The 22,490-nt window shown below is 40.7% G+C and overlaps 1 protein-coding gene across 4 annotated transcripts; it reads left to right on the top strand.

Moving 5' to 3' along the window:
• Positions 1 to 55: 55 nt before the first annotated feature.
• Positions 56 to 21,740, top strand: slain2 (SLAIN family member 2). Of its 4 annotated transcripts, XM_085149909.1 has the most exons (10): positions 56 to 814; positions 5,013 to 5,155; positions 13,143 to 13,310; positions 13,396 to 13,569; positions 13,652 to 14,005; positions 14,782 to 14,931; positions 16,083 to 16,169; positions 18,209 to 18,247; positions 18,650 to 18,875; positions 20,799 to 21,740. In XM_085149909.1, the coding sequence occupies exons 1-10, from the start codon at positions 321 to 323 to the stop codon at positions 20,860 to 20,862; spliced, it is 1,899 nt and encodes a 632-aa protein (XP_085006035.1). In that variant the 5' UTR covers positions 56 to 320; the 3' UTR covers positions 20,863 to 21,740. The 4 variants fall into 4 exon arrangements, with proteins under 4 accessions (XP_085006035.1, XP_085006032.1, XP_085006033.1 ...); XM_085149906.1 differs by lacking the exon at positions 18,209 to 18,247 and having other exon boundaries at positions 58 to 814; XM_085149907.1 differs by lacking the exon at positions 16,083 to 16,169 and having other exon boundaries at positions 59 to 814.
• The last annotated feature ends 750 nt before the right edge of the window (positions 21,741 to 22,490 follow it).

The raw sequence follows: 22,490 nt of genomic DNA, 5'->3' as shown, positions 1-22,490 counted from the left end.
AGTTACATGTGCACGCGCAAATAGGTGTTGGTTACGTGGTCGTTCCCGATATGGAACGTGGTGACGTGTGTTCTCCGCCGCCTGTTGGTCTTTCACAGTTGGTGACGAGTATTATGAAAATGGCCTCAACCCTACCCGTGAGCACGAATAACCGGAGAAGATGACGACGCTGAGCTTTTCAAGTCGGTTGAACACCAAAGTGTCTTCTTTGAACACCCATATAGCAGTGAAGTAAACAAAAACAAAGGGACTCTCGGCAAAGAAACGCCTAAAAATACCCCCGACCACTGCATATTTTCGTAGGGCTGAGAGGAGCCACTATGGAGGATATCAACTCTAATATCAACGCGGACTTGGAGGTGCGGAAGCTCCAGGACTTGGTGAAGAAACTCGAACAACAAAACGAGCAGCTCCGGAGCAGGTCTACGATGTTGTCTTCGTCCGGACCGATGTCAGGGAACCACAGACCCCTGAGCGCCGGATACGACTCGTCGTCCCTGTCAGCAGGGATGGCAGCCGGTCTGGCCGGCTTCCCTGGGGTGGGGTTCGCTGGAACGGGCGGCTACGGTGGGCTGTTGGAGAACAACCGCTGTTTAAACCCCAGACTTTCTTATGACGGCATCAGTTTCAGGAGGGCGTATGAGGGTGAGGGGGCATCTGCTGCCACCTCTTTATCGAGTATGAACTCATTTTATTCAGACACTAGCAGGGGAGGTTTCCCCTTCACGGATGAAGGGGAAACCTCAATTCTAGATGAAGTGGAAATCTTAGATCTGGAAGACATGGACTGTCTAAACGAAGACGAGGACAGCTGGTGAGTCAAAGCCTTGTCTTGAGAGGTAACTTGCCTGCTCTGCCGTGTTTTTGTCTTCGGGGCTGGGTGACAGCTTTAAATGCCTGGTCACAGCTGCTATACACATTAGCTGCCACCACAAACGCCTGGCATGAACAATCATTTCAGTAGCTTGTCTGAAATCTGAAGTCATCCCCACTGAAGGAGCCTCATTGTGGATTACTGACTGCAGGATGTTGTTTGGCAAGTCATATGGGCGATCCCAATGCACTTCTGTGACTGTCTGAATATAAAAGACAGGCTTTGTCTTACAGTCGTTGTCAGACCGCTCTCCATTCTTTCCGTGCTTAGAGTTTGTTCATTAGTTTCAGAGATAGATCAGCAGGCCTGTGGCAATTAAAATCATCAGTTTCTTGGTGTTGTGATGTGACAGATTGCTTGGCTTGTCGTGTCAGTGTTGTACAGTAAAAAAATCAAAGTTGTTTTCCTGCCCAGCAGCCATGTGGGAGAGGTAGCCATGGTTATATTCCTCTTCTGAAATCCCTTTAGCGCAGCAGTTGGCACACAGCTACAAGTGCTCTGCAGCACCAAGTGAGAGATGTGAAATAGGACAGTTATCTCATCATCATGGAGAAATAAACGCTATGGCAGGGTCCTAGAGATGATTACAAGAATTGCATTAACAGGGGTTATAAACATAAACTGTTAATCTTATACACAAGAGAGTGTCTTGTGTATAAGATTAGCATTAGGCAAGGATTGTAGCAGTTCCCTCAAACCAAGGTGTTGTGCATGTCCTGATGTTTTGTCATTAAAGTGACAAACAAAAAAGGGACAATGTTTTTACCACAGCCCAGATCATTAGATTGTGATTGCATCATGAACAAAAAGCAAGCTAAATTAGTCTGATGTATTTCCTGTTACCTCTAAGATCTTTAAATGTACTTTTTGTAATTTCCCCCAAAAATAGAGACATCAGGGGGGTTAGTATTTTAAAAGTGAGTGTATTTATACAAATTTAGTTGAAATTTGCTTTTTAAATGTTTATATTTCTGTTTAGATGCACCTATTGCTAATCCACCAGTTGTAATTAGGTCTTTCTAATAGCATTCCTCATTTTAAAGCCAGACTTGGAATGCATAAAACTGATATTCACACAAGTTAAAAAAAAACTATCCTATGTTAGGCCATTACAGCCAAGTTTGACAAGGAATCCATGTTTCTTTGAAAGTAGCTGCCCTTGAAGAGATACCAAATCATACAAGAGGTGGTATTACACTGCAAAAATGTAATCAACGTGAAACATTTTGGATTGTAACATTACAGGCTAAAAATCTTTAAAAAAAAATATGACTTTCACTGTACTCACCAGACACTGACAGCAACACTTTAACATTCACAGTAGAGGAAGATAGAACTAATACAGTATTGTTGTTCTGCCTGTTAACTCCTATGTATTTCAATATCCTTTCCCGCTAGATTGTGCCCATATAATTTAACCAAGCACTGCGCATTTCTGCCCTTAGATGGCTTTAGAAAAGAAGTGCAGCCCGTCAAACTCCAGACTAAATTGGATTTGACTGTTTTTTACTTCCAAGACCATCATTGTTGACTGGATGAGAATATAATGATGGCCCTTTTCTTCAGGAAATGGTTATCTATCTTATTAGGACGGGCTTATATGCATTGCTTCTGCTATGGTAATGATATTGTAGTAGGCAACACGAGGGCGTAACTCTTAATGCATCTTAATGGCAGTTTTTAAAAGCTGCTGCAATCAGGGCATATCATCTGTTTTGAAGTTGAACATGCGCCAAGTGCTTTTACATTTGTAGAACACTCCTAACACAAACACTGTTTCTTCAAGGGAGGATAAACACGAATCCTGTTAATCAGTTTGCATTTTTTGTAGTTATTATTTGAGCTAACTCAGCTTTTCCTGCCTTGCTTGCAGCTGCATGCCCATGCCAGCTACTGAGCCCTCGGCATCAGACTACTTTCAGACATTGCTCGCTCATGCCCAGCCAAGCTAGTCTCATTATGCCCTGGCTGTTTGTCCATCCTCTGGATTAGATTGATATCTGGGATTAGCCTATAGTGCCTAGCTTTTGCCAGCTCCTGTCACAGACTCCTGTAATCCCATGAATTAGCATCAGAGTGGATTTAAAAAGGCTGCCTGCTCCTGCAACACTCGGCCTATCAATGAATGCCCGTTGCGCTGATGTTTCTGCATGCGCATGACACATATCATTGTTTCAGATGTAGTTTTACATTGCACTGTACCACATGTGAATGGCTGTCATTGTGTTGATAAACAATGACAATGTGCAGTGCCGATTAAAGGCCGGTATTTCTCTGCCCTTGCTTTGCCTGTAATGTTTCTGCTTTCATCTTGAAAGGCTTCCTCAATGGCTGCAACAGTGCTGACAGCTGCTGACTCAGATTTCTCCTCTGAGTGGAAACTCAACTCTTCTCTTCTCTTCTCTTCTCTTCTCTTCTCTTCTCTTCTCTTCTCTTCTCTTCTCTTCATAAACATTTCTATTGCTTTTATAAATGGGGAACACAATTAAATTCAATTTTGATGAGTGAAACCATGTTTAGACTGTTAGAAGTTGAAACCATATAAATTTTACAGCCACTGAAAGTGCCACAGTCACAATTCATTTGCTCCAATGCACTTTTTGACCTCATCTTAATATGGAAATGAGGCGAGGCTGATAGCTTGTCAGCTATCTCAGGTAAAGCTGTATGTACTTCAGTGTTATTTCTTTTCCAATGATCTTGTTAGGTTAGCTTATTTATGCATGTTCTGTACTTTTGCAATCAAAAGTGACATAGATTTTGTCATTTTTCAGTTCAGCAACTTTATGAAGCCTCAGTTCTCTGTCTATGACTGTATTTCTTGCTGTCAAAATGACATCACAAATGTTATTTGTAAGCAGAAATTATGTCGTGGTAAACAAATGTCTTTCTTTACACTCAGTAAAGCTGTAGTTAACTCAGTGTGTCACATGTGTGTAGAAATGGTAGATGTAGCCACCATGACATCATCCAGCGGTCCTGGACTCTGCATTTTGAAGATTCATTGTTTGTGTTTTGGCTGCTCCTATTTTGGTTTTTGCAGCCAGAAGTTACCATATGTGGAGAGAGGATGCAGCGCTAAGTTATGAGCTAATGCCAGATAGATTTGTTAGCAGGCTGCAAAAACTTGTATGGGTGCAGTGAACAGAAACAGATACCTGGTAACTGGTGCCAGGTGATGGTCTGAAAAAATACCAGAATTTTATTCATCAAAACTGGAGCCTAAACTTCTAAGCACCTAGCAGTCACTGACCAGCTCCAGTTGCCTGTCAACACCTCTCACCCAAAGCAGTCACACACCGCAAAACCCCCCCAAACATTTTTGTACCAGACTATAAATATGGTTTTTAATGCTGCTGAACATTTTAACACTGGAACCTGTGGGAATTGACCAATTAAAGAGCTACATTTTTAGGCACTTTAACTTAATCTTCTAGCTCTGGAGGTTGCTCGGGTAAAATTATCTGCCTGCCGCATCAACTTTAAAAAAAAAAAAAAATCCCACATTTTGTTTTTCACTGGCTTGTCAGTTTGCATATGAGGTGTCATTGTGTCTCTCTGTTTAGTTTGGTGTGTGCACTTGGTTCTGCAGAGCAACTAGGTGTGTGAGTGTGTAGTGATTTTCAGGCCGTATTTTCAAGCCTTGAGTTTAACTTGAAGCCATATTGAAAGTGTTTGGCTATTTAAATGAGTACATATGATTAAGTATTGAGATTTATGGTCTTTTCAGATTTTTTTTTTAAGACTGTTTATTCTTAAAATTTCTTAAAACTCAATACATGCAACATAAATAAAAGGGTACTAAAAGGGTAGTTACTATATTTTTAGAGTCCCCTTAAATAATTAGCAAGGCTTAAGATTTTAAATATTTATGTCTGAAATAAATTAGCATTAAAAAAATGTTTGTTTTATTTCTTTTCTTTTTACTAAGAAAACATGAATTCCTTCCTGCCTCTCCACATCATCCACTATAAGGCAGCACTTTGTAATAAAACCAGGTCCAGATTTGCAGCTTGTTATCCTCTCAATCACATTTCCTCTTCAAGCTGTTGACTCACAACATATATGAGGTGTGATAGGAGTGATCTGTCGGTCATTATTAGAGGAGAAAAATAACTTGCTGTTGATATTTTTTTAGGTTATATGAGGCAAAGCTGAACAGTCCCCTGCAAAAAGCCTTGAGTCCTATCGTGTGGTGCCGCCAAGCTCTGGACAATCCGAGTCCCGAGATGGAATCAGCCAAGCGCTCCCTCATCCACAGACTGGACCTCACCATGTCAGGTAAACAGGAGCATAGTTGTAATTGTTTCAACTGTAATTACAATACCGATACACTTAATTTATCTTTCTTTTGGTATGTTAGAGGTCAGAAACAAATAACATGTGTACCAGACTATGTTATCTGGATCATTGGGCTTCTCTATTAGTGTCTGTATTGAGATATGTTCTTTTGTGTTCACAATTGTCTGGCTGGCCTTCGAACAAACATAATGCATTTCAGCTGAAGAGAACCAAAATCACTGAACCAGCTCTCCTGCTAGTGCTTGCATCTGCTTTTTGGGTTGCTGATTTATGTTAAAATAGGGATGGGAATCAAGAACCGGTTCTTGTAGAGAACCAGTTCCCGGTAGTTCAGTTCCTTGGAATTGTTAGTATGCCTGTTTTCTGATGCCGCTTAGTGGTTTCACTTACACTTGTGCTACAATTAGCTGATTTCAGTTCATGTGTTGGAAGAGGAAGGCAGTAACTCAGTCTGTGCTCCACAAGGTTCATATGGATATTTAAGAAAAGTGTTCTGTGTAACATTTGTAATATATTACTTTTTTTTAGTAATGGCCCCAACACTGATCACAACAAAGAGGGGAAATGCATCCAACATTCAGAAACATTTAACCACATTCATGCAATTAATTTGCATGAATGTAATGTCTTTGATGTACTGCTTAGCGATGGTGGTGACTCTCAAAGCCGTTAATGAAAACTCAAAGAGAAACAATAAGGAGTAAAATTGATGTAATATCGATAACGAAATCGGAATCGTTAAATTCTTCTCAATTCCCATCCCTAGTTAAGAGGTTGTTATACTTTCAGCCTGTTTGGATCCATATGTTTTGCTATTAAAGGGTGAATGCGAGGCTCTGATAGTAGGGTAGTTGACATCCACATGCCCTCTGGTTTTGGCACTTGATGATGTGCATGCAGACAGCTGTGGACACTGCAGCTGTGTAGTCCTTTTTATATTTTCTTTTCAAGACTGCTCAGAGTCTGCAAGAAGGGTGTATATGTAGTTGGCGCATTGTAGCATAGTGCCTCGATGGGGATAAAGGCGCACTGTGGTCCACACGGAGCCTTGCATTCACAGTCTCTTGACAAAATTTACACCAGTAGGAGTCTGCCTTTCATGTGGATATCTAGTCGGCTGTTGAAGTCTTCAGCTGCCCTGGTCCACTAGTGAGCATAATGACCTGGCTGTGCCTTATGTGTATGTCATTTCTAATATGCACTCCTAAACTATGGGTGTTACAACTTAAGGAAAAGAAATTCACTATATTGTCACTTGTACAGGAATCAAAGAAGTTGAAATGGATTTGATTTCTGCAGAATATCTCATTTCCAACTATCAAAGGATCTCCCTTTCAGTCAGAAAATAGTAATATTAAATCACTGCAATGCTGGTAAAGACTAACTTGCTTGCACACTTGTGTCTCCAACGAGGTTACAAAAATAAAGAAGTGCATGATTAACCAAAACAACACCAAAGTGTACTGCACAGTAGCAGTTGTGTCCTCACTTTTAGTTTTGGTTGCAAGGGTGACAGTGCTGAGCATACACTGCTAAATGATCTAGATTTATATCATTTGGTCAGAGTGAAAATTCTTCTTCTTTTTCTGTTTAAAAGCACCAGGGTTATTATTTTCTGCTTATTTTGCTGGCAGATTGTATGAGGAGCTGTTGTGCCCTGGGACCTGCAAAATATTTATTATTTTGTGTCACGTGATAGTGCCTAATTGCTTACTTATTTATATTTACATCTGTGATTTTTTTTAATTTTTTTTTTGTATTCTTATTTTGCTGCTTTTCCAGCACTTTCTTCTCAAACAGCAGCACCGACAATCCTAAACTGATCCATAGTGAATGGCCTGAGCTAACCAGCGGACCTATCAGTCTCTGATCCCCGAGTGTATGGATTCAATGAATGAACTTCAGACACACTCAGTTTACATACATAAAGTGAGATTTTTTTCATGTTGGGGTTTAAATCGTTTAGTTGTGTATGAGAGTATGTAAAATAAGGAAAGATAGACTTATTGTCATAACTATACGTGGAGCAATCGTGCTGACGTTTGCAGTCACTCTCGAAAGGCCCCTTCTTATAGTGAGAAGAACCTGAAAAAAACAACATTAATGTTCTGATTTTAACCACATTATATCGCACAGAGTTACCTAATTTCTTATGCCTGTAGAGTTTTTGATTTCACTAATTATATTTAACCTTTCAGTGAGGAGAACAGGGCTCCGTTCCTGAAAGTTAAACTAAGAGGCGAGTCATTTCCATTTTGACTGTGGTATGCTCATGTGATAGTTGGATCACATTGAGCAACAGTCCAGTGAAGGTTGTCACTGGGGTCAGTGGGATTCTTTCAGCTGTTGTGAAAGAAACACCTGGTCACACAGTTCTTCCCTCATCTGGGGATAGGGAAACTTGTTTATATGAATATTGTTGCATGGAGTAGTTATGTGTTGGACTGTCTTCTTAAGTAATGATAAATCAGATCAGAGTGAGGCTTGTATAATATAGCTTATTGCTCTTTATTGGCAGTTTATACCAGCTACTATAGGCTGGACTATGTGACCTTTTGTTGAACATTGCTCTTAGCCTTACCTCACCTTCCCTTGAGAAACCTCTTGCCTTACCAAACTAGTTGCTAATTATGGCCAATTCTGCTAACATTTCTCTTAATAATACTCACTGAATGGCTCAATTGTGGAATCTTTTTATACTCCTAAAAACTCATCTTTGAGAACACAGTGATTTACTGCAGTATGTTAGGAGAGAATTGACCTCACTTTTGTATTTAAGTCATTAAATTCACACAATCTGTTAAATCCATGAAACCTTAATATGGAAGTTTGTTATCTTACTGTCCATTTGTCCACCCCCATTGTTCCACTACTTGAGTCTGACCCACATTTTGAGAAACACTGATTTAGGGAGTGGTGCTTACTTGTGGTGATATCATCGATGTAGGCGTGGCACGATAACATCATCCTAAAAATACCCCCCTTGTCGCTAATAGCATCTGCCCCACCTCATTCATTCCTCAGATGGCACTGGTGGAAAGTGAAAGTGCACTATGGGGAGGCTTATGATTCACTGACTAAAGTGGTTAAGACATTCAGATCTAATGAATTAAACACCAATATTGTGATTTTGTAATAAAATATTTAGAATTTTTTCATGTAAATGTCAAAATAAGACTTATAAGGTTACATAGTATCTCAATGTCTGACCCAGACTCTCTATTAAAGCGAGGATCAGCATCAAGCAGTCAGTGTACATGGATTTACTTTCTACATCTCATCTTTTTACTTCTACGAAAACTTAAATAACTTGATGAATTAGGAAGTCAGGTTGTATATCATCTGAGGGGAAACTGCTTATCCGCTCAGTGAACACTTTCCTGATTAGTTTATTGGCTCAGTCTCTAGTTGCTGGTTTTATTGAATGCAATGCAATGGTCATTTTCTAAACTGCGATCTTAGTTTTCAAAAAACTAAGTTTATGATGGCAAACTTGCTCAGCTTTACAACATGGCTATGTTCAAATTTGATTTAGATTGTTGTAATCGAAAAATTCTTCACAGTGAAGTCAAAGTGAGAGTTAAATAATACCATTAAAACGGTCTAATGCAGCTGTTGGTTGCAGTCAGCATCTGTCTTTTTGGGAAGGCTGCACTGGAGTCTTTGGTTAAACTCCCATAATCCTTCTCTCTGCATAGCCAGAGAGCTACGCAAACACAGGACCATGAATTTGGCTTTAAGCGCTACATTCTGAAAGCATTTGTGTCTGTGAGAGTCACCAGACAGGGCTTTATAGCTCCGGGCTGAATTATTTTTCATACCCGACCTCTAGCAGGAGCATGGAAATGCTGTTGCTTTGGAATCGCCAAATAAACTCTTCACTTGCGGCAGATTGTTATCAAAAGTGTGTGAAGATTTCACATCTGTCTAAGCATTGTGCCATCTTCTGGAATAAGTGCATATTCAGATATTTTAAACATGACCTTCTGTGTGAGGAGTGACCCAAGCCTTTTGTATGCGCACACCCTGTTAAAATCTTCTCCGCAGATGACGTGTCTCAGTTATATAACTAAGAACAGGGAGGAAACTCCTGGGAGACATCTCCTTGAGTTGACTATACTAGTCAGACAGCACAACTTTATTCATACCAGACAGTTCAGATATGCAGTGGAACCACTTTGTTATTAGTGCTGTACAATTAAACAAAGCTCATTTCCTTTGCACTGCTTTGACAGCTGTTCCACAGAGTACGTAAAAGACCCAAGAGGTCCCAACCACAGTCACATGGCTGACCTGCCCTGTTTTTGACTTTTGCACAGTTGTTGCACCTCCTTCTTGCATGTCTCTGCCAGTTTTATCCCCTTTCTTCTCTGGTGTATTTATCTCTAGCATACAATAGTTTTTCTATTTGCTTGTCTCTTGGATGTGCTTACAGCTCCGTGCTGCTGCTTTAACCCATTCATTCTTTTATTTTATTTTTGTATCAAATGGCCTCAGTGAAAGGTTGGTCTTCTCTTCCCCTCCCCCTTTAAGGCCTTAAGCAGTCTGCTGTGTGCCGCCTCATTTAGTTTTATTTTTGCCTGTGGAAACTGGCCTGAAGTTTCCACAGACTGGCGCAGCACAATTTCATATCACAGTAAATGGAAATGACATCAGTCACAGTGGGCAGAAAGAACATTTCCTTTTCTTTCTACTGACTTGTTTCAGTACACGAGGGTGTCAAGGACACTCTATTTTTATTGGTCCCTGTGCTACTGATCCCATCAGATTGGTCTCATTCTACTGACAGTGTGTTGCCAGGATTGCTGTGATAGGCCAGGTCACCTAACCACATCTAAATCCTCTGAAACCTGAATTGGCCCTTTGAGCTGTAGCACCATTGTGATTTTAGCTTAGACCCAATACAGACTAAAGTATGTCAAGCTCTTCTGCTGTGTTGTACACAAACAGGCAGAATTATTTTTAAAAGTTGATGATCAACTTAAATGAAAAGTTTACCAGGTGTGGGGCTTAGCCTGACTTAGAAGTGATATTGAAAGAATGACTTCTTTCCCATTATGAGATACAAATTGGACATTTCAAGCATATTGTAAAATAACAGACTAATGTGGATCCTGATATCCTTCTAAAATCAAGTTATGATACTTACAGAAACTAAAAGTAGATATGAAAAAACATTAATAAAAATAAAAATTACACAGAAAGTAATTAGAACTATATGGTGTACTTAGTTTTAATTCTTAAATTTAATCAAATTTGCCAGCAGAAACAGTCTGAGGAGGCTTTGATGTTTACTGAAATTGTGATGTCTGTGTAACCGTTACCTTGAAAATACACCAGCTCCAACATAGCCATCAGAACTATTTGCACCCACTCAGGACAGTGTTTGCAGTTCTGCCAAATGACCCACGGTGCATTTCAAAAGCTCAAAATGTAGCCTGGTCTATTTTTAACGGAAGCCACATCAAGTTGCACAGCGCAGAAGAGGAGCGCAGGAAGGCGGATACAGGATCGGTACAGAAAATTTAGTCTTTTATTTTCAAAATAAAAGACAGTTTACAGGCTAAACATTCAGCTTCTAAAACAGTGAGATCTGAAACTCTGTGAAGACCTTATCTGAGACACGATGTCACACTCATGGTCAAATGTCAAGTGTGGTATAGTGAACCTCTTGAATTTTGTCTTTTTCAAATATGTATCCATATTTAAATTCTAAAAAAATACTAAAAGTAACACTAAAAGTATTTTCAAAACAAAATCAAATTTAAATATAGGTTAGATATAGGAGCAGAACCATTCTGGAAACTGAATTTGAGCTGAAAACAAAACAATGTTATATATATTTTTAAAAAAATATTTTAAAAAACCAAAACAAACACTTGCAGCACTGTTCTGGATCCAGTAACCGCTGTTTATGATTTTACTGTATGCCGTCACAGAAATATGCCGTTATATCAACTTTCTTGTGATGTAAACACAGTGGAGTTTTACAGAACATGCAGCTTAGTATTTACTCTTTCATTTACCATTTCACCAGGTGAACTCTTTAAATCTGTTGACCTTATTGTTCTTTTCTGGAAAACAAAGCGTCTTTTGGTTAAGTGAGTGCAGCATTTCTGACTAAACACGTTCCATCGTTGTTGGCATTCCACAGGATCTGATCCATGTGGATGGCAGCAGAGGAGACATGATGGCGTTTTCTAAATAATGCAGGAGGACAGAGTGCAGAGCACGAGGTGGAACAGGAGAAAGTGAAAGGAGCGATGTGGAAAGAGCAGAGAGTTGATCTTAAAAGGCCGCCTCACCACCGAGCAATGTAAACACATCCAGTAAGAGAGATTAAAACAGAGTGATGATGGGTAAATGAACAAACTCGAGAGATGTTAACCATCTAAACCAATCAGAGTATCACTGTGACAGAGTGTCCAGAGTCTGATTTCATGATTCAGACCAGCGACTTTGGACTGTAGCCTGTGACCGCTGCTTTGCTGAGTTTAACAGAGAATTGTATTGTGCTCTGTGCGTATATGGACTGAATGGTTTGCATTGTTAAGCGTTTGTCCCAGCTAATGATGTAGGAAGTCTCCATCAGGCCCACACTCAGCATACATTATAAGAGACTCAATCAGATTGAAAGCTCTGCAATGTGCAGGCATAGATGTGCCGGCTCCGAGCAGACACTCCTGATGCTCATAGTCAGAAGGCCAACAAGCTTTGTCAGGGCTTTTAAGGGGTTACAGCGTATAGATGGTGAATGAGCAGATTAAACAATGAACGACAAGTTTTGATCCCAAATTTCTATGGGTTGGATTTTAGACTTTCATTTCTCTAAAAGTTGTGATTCTTGGTAGAAACTATAAGATTGATAGCTGCAAGTTTGTTTTTATACGCAGGTAATTTATGAAGTCGAGGAAACAAAAATCCCCCTTCAGCAGGTATGCGGGGATGTTTATGTGATCGATGGTGATGAATATTTTTTGTTTTGTTGTTTTTTATTCTCTCTTTAGCATAAAAAACAAAAAAAATATTATAGTCTTTCAGCAATTCTTCATCTTTGAACATTCAGCCAACACAAACTTTATATTGCACAACAGAAAGGCATTTGCCACTGACCTGGTGGTCGCCTCCTCATTTGTTGAAAGGTTTAAAAGCCGTCAACAAGGCTGATGTTGGCCATGACTGTGTTTGGTTGACAGGTATTGTAGGATGAAGTGCAGATTTTATGATATCCTTTGAATGACAGAAGCATTACTGAAGAACAGAGGCTGACTAACTGGTCCCAGTGAAGAGAATATTATGGATTATTCATTGAGAACAGTCTTTCTTTTTCACCTATTAATGTAGTATACTTACCAGAAGAAATAGTGGTAAAAAATGTTAAAAATAAGAAATCATATCACCTCAATAGAGTGATGAAATTGCTCAGGACACACATATTAATATTATTAGTTGTCCAGGACAAATATACAAGTACCTAATATAGTGAAAGTCTATTAGTTTGGTGCGTTTGCTGTATTTCTCTGTCACATTTTCTTAGTGGTCAACTTTTAAAACAATAAAAACAACAAAACTAAATAGTTTAGTGGGTAATACTTGCCAGGTTCTAAATCTGCTTGTGCAAAGTATCTAAAACATTTATTTGCTGACTTGTATAGATAATATAATAAAATGTCAAAATGAAAATAAAGGAACTGATGACAAAATAATTATATAAATATACCAATAAAGGTATAAAATATTGCAAGTAAATGTAATATATGATATAATTCTGTATTTTGATTTAACACCGGTACTTTCCCGCTTGAAAGTTTCATAGATTAGTGAATGAGAGGACGTGAAACTGCTTAACAACTCCACCACATGTAGACAGCATGGATTTTGCAACATGAAAACTTTATTGACAAGTCTTTCTGAGTCTCTCATGTGATGCTGTCTGACATTGTAGTTCTGCTTTTTGCCTCTACAGCCAACAAGCGCCGGAGCTTGTATGGAAGTCCGTACAACCAGCAGAGTTATGGAAGTCCTTATAGCACAAATGCAGCCAACAGCCCTTACAGCAGTGGCTTCAACTCCCCCTCCTCAACCCCAAGCAGAGTGCCCATCGTGCGACAGCAACTAATGCCCAGTAACGCAAGTATGGGTCTCTCTATAGTTCGCTGTCTGTTTCAGGTATCTGTTTAGTTTATCTCTAAAACATTCACATATGATTTCTTCACCAGTTCATCAGAGAAACTCGGCAGCAGAGAGGAATCCTCCTGCAGTTAGTCCGCAGTCATCGGTGGACAGCGAGCTGAGCACGTCAGAAATGGATGAGGACTCAGTGGGATCCTCAACGACCTATAAACTCAATGATGTCACTGATGTCCAGATATTGGCACGCATGCAGGAAGAGAGTATGTATCCGTCATCCACATCTTTATTCTTCAATTTTTTGCAATTACATTTTTTTTTACACCACACCTTTTTTGCCAACAGGCTTGAGACAGGAATATGCTGCAACAGCATCCAGACGGAGCTCGGGTTCATCCTGCCACTCACTGCGGCGCAGCACCTTCAGTGACCAGGAGCTAGATGCTCATAGTCTGGAGGACGACGAGGAGGCGGTGCACCCGGCCTTTCACCTGCCCTCCAACCGTTTCAGCCCCTCCCCTCGCCACTCTCCCCGTGCATCCCCGAGAAACTCTCCCCGCTCGCGCTCGCCTGCTCGTTCCATCGACTATAGCCACAGCCGGGGTTCTCCTCAGCCCATCATCAGCCGCTTGCAGCAGCCTCGTCACTCGCTGCAGAGCCACGGGCATGACCTTCAGACTAATGTGGTGAAAAATGAAGGTAAGCAGTGGAACATATGAACAAGTTGCATGTTTTCAGTTAGTCCAGTGTTTCCCACATTAGGTCTTATTTTCATCACAAGTAATGTGTTTATTATCAGATGTATTATCAGATGGATTTTAAAGTCAGAGAGCAGCAAGGAAGCTGGGGATGGTTGTCCTTACTTTGTGATCTCAGTGAGATGGAGGTTTAGAACGACTGCTGTCACCAAAGGCACCAGTCGGTGGACACTGGACAAAAAATTCAAACAGCTGTTTATCAAAGACCGCCACAGCAGCGACTTGACCAACAAGCCAGCCAAATAAAGACTGACTTTTCAGACCCAAATGTAGCTAAAAAATGAGGCAAACTCAGAAGTGCCCAAAACATGGGTTCTTTTTAGCTGACCCGCAGCCTACTTGTTCTGTAAAAATTAAACACTACTGTCTCAGTAGCTAGTTTCAAGGGTTTTCACTGGCTACTTGTCTGTAACAGTCGTTAGCCAGTGAGCATATCAACGAGTTTGGCATTTGGGATCCATGTTTTACTCGTTACCCCTGGTTTCAAGACTCCAAAATACCAGCATCCATTATTTTATATACAGTCTATGGGAAAAAATAACAAGAGACAGAAAGGGTAAGGGTGATTGTCCATAACTTAATCACATGGATAAGTATGTTACCAAATATACTTAAACTAATACATGTAGGAGTACACCGGCGAGTAAAAGTTTATCTGTGGGAAACAGTGATTTGAGTTGACGCTGACTTTGATTCTTGCCTGTGCTACTGTTGTAGAAAAACTGCGCCGAAGTCTTCCGAATCTTACACGCACCTCGGTGGCGGCGGCAGTTCAGGCCCCAGAGCCCGTGAAGAACAGTCGCAGCTGTGAGTCCAACCTGCAAGTGCCAAACGGCGGCTCTCCCCGACACCAGAGCCAATCTGCCAGTGAGTACTGTAACAGCCACGGAGAGCATCACTTTTTAAGCCTTTTAGTTTGAATGCGAAATATTTATTAACTTGAAGCTTTAGACTGTCAGATTCATTACTGAAGTAACTTTTTGTTAGATCGATATTTGTTTTGCTCTCCAAGCGCAGCGACATGGCAGGCTGTGTAATCTCATGTTAGCTTTTGTGTGAGCGTTAATCCTTCTGGCTGCACATTTGGTGTAGGGACTGCACTGCTTTGTAGTGACATGGCTTTGGTGTTTGGGGATCCTCTTTTGTCTTTGATCTTTTTTCCTTGTAATATGTTTAACACACACAAACACACACACACACATACACACACACACACACATCCTTCCTCTTATTGTCTTGGCATAACTTTCACTTCAAAGAAAAGCACTCATCCTGCAGAATAAAAGCATGATGCCAGAAACACTGACAATCCAGAGCGACTCGGGGGATCTGTGACACAAACATTGTTTTACATTTCATGTCCAATGGTTTTATGGTCTCTTTTAAGAGCTTAGAAATCCTCCTCTGCGAGTTAAGACTATCCATTTGATATAATCCTGTAATGGGAGATAAAGGTAATGGTTTAGTCCTTAATCCAGAAGCTGTAATCTCTTCTCTGTTACTAGAGGCAGATGGAGGGGTCAAAGAGCAAGTTTCAGCAGGTTAATCATGTGGTAGCTGCCTTTTTCTTGCCTTAACCAGCTCCTAGTGTGGAAGGGTGGTGTATTTATGTGCTCCCTTGGCATACATACAGAGCAGCTATTCAGTTTTTACCTCAGTCTTTATACATTTATCTGTGGTGACTGGTTTGTGTTTTTCTGAGCTTTGGCTGTACTGGACATGGGCACCTCTGCTGCCTCTATCACTGGCTTCTCTTCCCTGTAAAGCATGTGTAAACCATACACTCCTTTTCTCTGTCTGTGCTGGGATTGGTTGTTAAACCTGTCAGAGGCAGAGGGCACTTTGCTCTGATAGTCGTGCTCCTCCTTCACTATCTCAGCGTGCGTGCTTGGAGAGCCCTCTAGTGTCCTCAACCTGCACCTCAGGCTCAAATGGCCTTCAGTGCCAAAATAGCCCCTCTTTCTCCATGAATTCTGTGACAGATTGAAGTCTAGTGCTGACATGTTTCTGTTTTCCAGCAGCACCTCAGCTCCCGAAATACTTGACCCCTTCTCGCACCTCACTGAAACCCAAACAGCAGCTCCAAAGCCCCACTGCCCTACGAGGTAACAGCTAAAGGCTGTGAGACTGCTCTCTCACACAGACAAATGCACAACTTATGACAACATAAAAGTCAGCTGAAGGTACAGATGACCGATGAGTTGTAATGATGGGTTGTTATGTTTATGGAGTGGAAATGAAAGTGAGGGAAGTTGCCAGCTCGTCATTTGAAGCGCTGAGAATGTAAAGCAACGCTGAGCACACGCTGAATTTTAGCCTTTTATTTTTGTTGCTTTCTTTGCAAGACGTTTAATAAGAGGTAACCATGGAGTACGTTTGTTGTCAGAGATGAGGATGATCTTGCAACCTTGTAAGAAATGTGTGAATGTGTATTTTCTTTGGGTTGTGGTAATACTTTCTTTCTGTAAAGAATCATGCATGACAGGGTCAGTGTCGTCTCAGGTAGGTAACACCTTAGAATAGCCATTGCTAATAAATAGTAAACTGATAGTCAATTAGACTTCAGTTATGTTTTTTATGATTCGACAGTTAGATCATAATAATAATAGTTGTAAATAAACATTGTGCATTTATAATATTTGTCATCTTGATAGCTGTTAGAAAGTTGCCGCTGATGTTCAAAATACTTGTTTTGTATAAATGGACGCACAGGTGACACTGGCAAAAATCCAAAGACTGGAGAGCGTGTACTGTTTCATTCACTGTTTAGTTTTCTTCTCTCTTGCTCTTTACCTGTTTGATGCCACACAGACAAGACACCTGATGGCTTTCCTACGATGCAAGTTCAACATAGCCAGGCTTTCTTTGCGATAGCTGGCTCAACACAATGTAAAATCTCAGTCAGAGGTGGCGGGTATCACGATGGAGGTTATATACTTTCTCTGCTAATCCAGGCGTTCTGCTTCAGGCTCAGCATAAAAAGGGATCGAAGCATCTTTTCACTCTTGGATGCAGATCTATAAAATCTAAAACCCCCAAAATATAATAAGAAAAAGAAACGACGTTCCTGAAAATCCTGTGAAATCTTGTGAATACATAAGTCAATACATATCTATTTTACTGCTAAATGTTGCCATGAGTGCTGCACGTTAGACCCCTGAAACTTTAAACATGATACACATTATTACTCTGTATGTCTGGGCATAGGGCTGTCCTGTAGCCTCATAAAATCCCCGTAGATTGTGGGCAGGTCAAAGTGAAATAAATGTTATTGATTGACTATTCTCAGTGATAAATTGCCAACAAACAGGCCGATGAGTTTTCTAATGTGTTCTCTGTTAGCTACAACCTCAGCAGTGTACAAAATGATTTGGCAGCAGATTGGGACCAAGCATAAATACAATATTACATTTTCTCCATGACCAACTGAATGCATGCAGTACACAGTTTGTCGTGCTGTAACTTTACTGCACAGCTTCCTTTTGTGATATTAGTAAGCCTATCAACTCGCCTGTATGAAATATAAGTCTAGAGAATCTGTATTTTACTTGCTTTAAGTGAAAAAAATCAATGAAAATCAATCCTGATGATTTTTAAAGAGACGATCTGAACACGAACCTACTCCAGACCAGGTTATGTGCCTAGCCTAAGTTACCATGGTGACCTAGCCAGGTAAACAGAGAGCCAACTTCATGACAGAGCTCACTAACCCATTAATCTCGCTTTGTTGTGCACTTCCTCCCAGAGATGCCAGCAGCTTTCACTAAATAGCAGGAATAAGAAGGGCAATTACTAAGGAAGCAATTAAAACAAAACATTTGGTTGTCATTAATAAATACATAATAAAGTACATAACATTGTTAAAGGTGGCCCCGAAGAGGTTTTAGTTATCCCAGCAGAAAATCCTCTCCAATTTGCAATTTAAATAATTTTTCTTACTGTATATTTAGGTGGGTTTTATTTAGTCAAAGGATTCTTCTTTATAGATAATTAAAAATTAGAGGAAACTGCATAGATATCATGTGTGGCGTCAGCCCTAAAGGCCCATTTTGAGCAAAACGCCCCAATACACTGCATGGTCAGCACGTTCCTCCCTCCCTGCTCTGAAATAAGGCCTGTCTCTGTTGTCTTCGTCTTTGTCTAGTCCCACTCTCCTGTTGCTTTGGAGAAGAAGGTGATTTCAGTGAGTATTCACTGAGAGCCTCCACCTTTTTAAATATCGTGATTGTGGTTTCCACGCCGTGGCCGCATCGATGTTGTGTTGTTGGTTTTTAGTAGTAGAGTTTGCTCTGTGTGTTTGTATCATCTCATTCTGTCAATGCATCCAAAATCATAGCCGGCAGCTGTGCTAGTTAACCTTTCTGTTCATTTATTTGTTTTTGAACTTATGTAGAAGTTTGTGAATTTGGAATGGATGTTGTTAGTAAAAGCTTGCATACTGTACGTCTCAGATTTTTATACCGGCATCATATTTAAATTAACCTCACACCATCGTGGTTTTGATCATTACTTCATTATATAGATACTGTGTATGAAAGCAGTCCATCATAATCCACTTACACCTGACTTTTCTGCCCGTCTCCAGTCCCATCTCCCAGTAAACTACGGACTCCTGCCACCCCATCACCACTAGCCTTGCGGCAACCGGTAAAGGCCACATCTACCCCCAATTCTGCCACCTCCACCCCCACCCGCTCCCTAGCTCCTCCACGCAGTGGCCTGCCCCGACCTAGTGCTTCTACAGGAGGAGGAGGAGGAGGAGGCGGTGGGATCCCTCTGCCTCGCAGCAAACTGGCCCAACCAGTGCGCAGGTATGTACAGACACGTTGTCCTTATTGTGCACTTCTCTGTCTGATTAAAGAGGACGGTAACACTTTATAATAAGGGCGTAATTCCCCTGTAATTAAATGGAATTTCAATGGAATTCATTTTAAATTACAATGTAACTATATTGGGCAGCACGGTGGCACGGTGGTTAGCACTGTTGCCGCACAGCAAGAAGGTCCTGAGTTCAATTCCAACATCAGGCCGGGGTCTTTCTGTGTGGAGTTTGCATGTTCTCCCCGTGTTTGCGTGGGTTCCCTCCGGGTGCTCTGGCTTCCTCCCACCGTCCAAAGACATGCAGCTTGTGGGGATAGGTTAATTGGATAATCCAAATTGTCACTAGGTGTGAATGTGCGAGTGAATGTGAGTGCGAATGGTTGTCTGTCCCTATGTGTTGGCCCTGCGACAGACTGGCGACCTGTCAAGGGTGTACCCTGCCTCTCGCCCTATGACAGCTGGGATAGGCTACAGCGCCCCCCGCGACCCTGAAAAAGGATAAGCGGAAGCGAATGGATGGATGGATGTAACTATATTTACCTACAAATACTTGAAGTAAGCTGCAGCAGAATAAAGAGGTAGCAAGTAAGAAATAATTATACTTTAATTTAACCTCCTTTATTCCAGTGTGCCTACCTTTAAGTATAGCTAGGTAAATATGATTACACTGTAATTTCAGATAAAATACATTGAAGTTCCATCTAATTAAAGGGGAATTACACTCTTAGTCATGCAGCAGGTTATAAAGTGTTACCAGGCAGGCGTATTGTGCTTATATTTTTGCTCTTATGTGTACACCAGTGATGTTACTGGCTGGTAATTAACTAAAAATTGACCAGTCTAATATCAAGACAACAGTCAAAGCTGAGCACAACAGACTAACAGACAATGTTAAACACTGTCTGTAATTACATTCCTCAACAATCAAATTGTAAATTAAACTGAAATTTTTAGTTGCTGTCACATAATGTTACACAGACAGTCTTATTGTATTTTCTGAGTGTAGCAGCAGCAGCAGCATTCTTCTCTTCCAGGTTTAAATAGCTGGCTGGTTATTTTACTTTGACGGAGAAAGAGAGAGAGAAATGCTGGTGTAGCCGCAGCTCCAGCTAGTGGTGAGTGGTTGTAGAATCTCCATCCACCACTAGCTCTTTTAATGTCTTTTGATTCCACTGTTCTTACAAATTTGTACGGTTTTACTGTCATCGCCTGTCTTTTAATTTCTATAATTCAATTTCTGCGTTCTGTGTGTTGCTTTGTGGTGGTTCCATTCACAGATTGATTCCACTCTTATAAAGGTTGGCCAGTCTTGCTTCCTCCAAATAAGAACCTTCTAACTTTGAAACTAACACCCAGAAAAGGTTAATCCATCCATTTTCTTAAACGCTTATCCAGTTCAGGTTTGAGGGTACACTGTCATAGGACAGGAGGGGGGTACACTCTAGACAATCACCTGTCTATCACAGGGCAAACACACTAGAGTCACACTTGTGGCCAAAGCTGCATCTCTTTGCCTGTGGGAGGAAGCACAAGTACCTCCAGGCAAACGCTGGCGGATTCGAACCCAGGACCTTCCTGCTGGAGAGCGACAGCGCTAACAATCACGCGGCAAAACGCACTTTCTGTTCATTCTTATTGGTTTAATATGCAGACATTCACTTTGGAACAGTCTGGCTGGGAGTGCAAAGCTCGCAGAATTAATGACCAACTTTATATCAGTCCTTAAAACATATTTTTATGCGATTCCATCAGAGTCTGGTTGATGTCTTTCAGTTGTTTTGTTTATTATCTATTTTGACTGCTTTAATGTGTCTGTGATATTTATTTTGAATTGGTTTCTGTCTTGTATCTCTTTATTTTTATTATTATTGTTGGCTGTTACAGAAATGCATTTTCCTTGCTTGCCTTTTCAGGTCCCTTCCTGGTCCGCGGACTTACAGCGGCGGCGGTGAGAACTGGAGAGAAGGTTGTTACTAAGGCGGGCCACCAGGGGGCTCTCCAGTCAAAACTATCAATAAAAGGAGGAAGATGTTTTAACATGGCACTTTATCTACCTAGATAACTCTTATAGGTCAGAAAGACCAAGCCCCCAAAAATACATTTGATTAGGAGTTTAAAAAAGAAAAAGGGAGAGGACAGAGTCCACATTGTGTCAAAGTCATTGTGTCTCTCTGTGGGGACTGGCTCTGGAGGGGTCAGGCATGTAGTGCAGACAGCCCAGAAGATGCCAAAGAAACCAGCCCGTCTCCAGCGCCCCATCAGAGGACACGTCACCTGCCTTTGGTTCAACTGCAGTCATCTGTGAGACTGTCCATATCTCCACATGCCCAGCTTTCCTCCCTCCCCCGCCTCCTTGTCCTCCTCCCCCCTGTTCTTCTTTCACTTCCCTCAGGTTGAAATGTTTCCACGCATTTCTCTCTTTATGCTCTGTGTTTAACAGATGTCGGTGAGCGATCTCTATGATGATGCTGTGCAGGTGAACTGTCCCGTAACGTTAGAGAATTGTTGATGTCTTGAAACAGTGAAAGCACCTCTTGTGTGGGTTTGACATTTAAGAATCTTTCCTCTTTGTAAAATCAGCCAGAATGTATGCACAAGTTTGTTTTGGGAAATTATTTATTCAAAATTATTTAAGAAGTGTACATCCAAACATCCATATCAGTATTTTGTTTTAAAATTTCAGTTGTTTAAAATGTACGTTTTGAACCTCAACTGCAAAGCTAACTTTCCAAAGCCTTTTTTTGTTTGTTTGTTTTTGTTTTTAAAGTGTCAAACCGGGTGGTTAAAGACATCCCGGCCAAAGCCTCAGTTCTGACTTGTTCCACAGTTTGCCAAGATTATACTTTTCCATTTAAGTGCTTAAAGTGGTCTGTTCAAGAACAAGGGCCAGTCTCACAAAGATGACTCAGTTCTAAAACCGTGTGTAAAAGTTGGATTTAGCCACTGGACGAGTAGGTGGAGTGGTAAGCTGACAGCTAACGCTAGCATTCATAAACTGCACCGGTACAGCTCACAGATATACCTGCTGCTTCAGAGAGGAGGAAAAGAGTAATTCAAACACTAGAATTTTAAAATGCACTAAAGCTACAAACAGCAGGTAGGATCAGTTCAATAACTCTGATTAGCAAATGTGCAGTCTGCTCCACGTGCATGTGTCAGGATTCAACACCCATATTTTAATTTAGTTTAAATTAGCGAGTTAAATTGGGGGGGGAGGAAGACCCCAGGAGACTAAAACTAAGCTGTAGCTGTTTGTGCAACTTTATGCGTAAACAAACCAAAACAAAAAAAACCCAACCAAAAAACATGGTTGACCAAAGTGCTTTCCAAGACGGCAAAAAAAGAAAAAATACATAAATAAAATTTCAAAAAATACCAAAACACATTAAATAAAATTAAAGATAACAATAAAACTGACTAATAAAAAAAACTCTCTAGTGAGTTGCAACTCAGTGAACTGCAATTTTTTTCCCCAGCCCAGCGGTTTTCTGCTTGGCGACATAAACCAGTTTGTCCTGGACTATTTTTAAACAAGAAGCAACGACTAATTCTGGTTGAACATCGTAAATATCATTTTATCAGCCATGTCGCTGAGTGAATACATA

The sequence above is a fragment of the Neolamprologus multifasciatus genome, chromosome 23 (genome assembly GCF_963576455.1).
Source record: "Neolamprologus multifasciatus chromosome 23, fNeoMul1.2, whole genome shotgun sequence".
NCBI lineage: Eukaryota > Metazoa > Chordata > Actinopteri > Cichliformes > Cichlidae > Neolamprologus > Neolamprologus multifasciatus.
This window is presented reverse-complemented; position numbering and strand designations above follow the sequence as displayed.

Coding starts and splice junctions, on each gene's coding strand:
- slain2 (XM_085149909.1), top strand. CDS start 321: ATGGAGGATATCAACTCTAATATCAACGCGGACTTGGAGGTGCGGAAG. Junction 14,932..16,082: donor ACACCAGAGCCAATCTGCCA/GTGAGTACTGTA, acceptor TCTGTTTTCCAG/CAGCACCTCAGCTCCCGAAA. Junction 18,876..20,798: donor CTGGCCCAACCAGTGCGCAG/GTATGTACAGAC, acceptor TTGCCTTTTCAG/GTCCCTTCCTGGTCCGCGGA.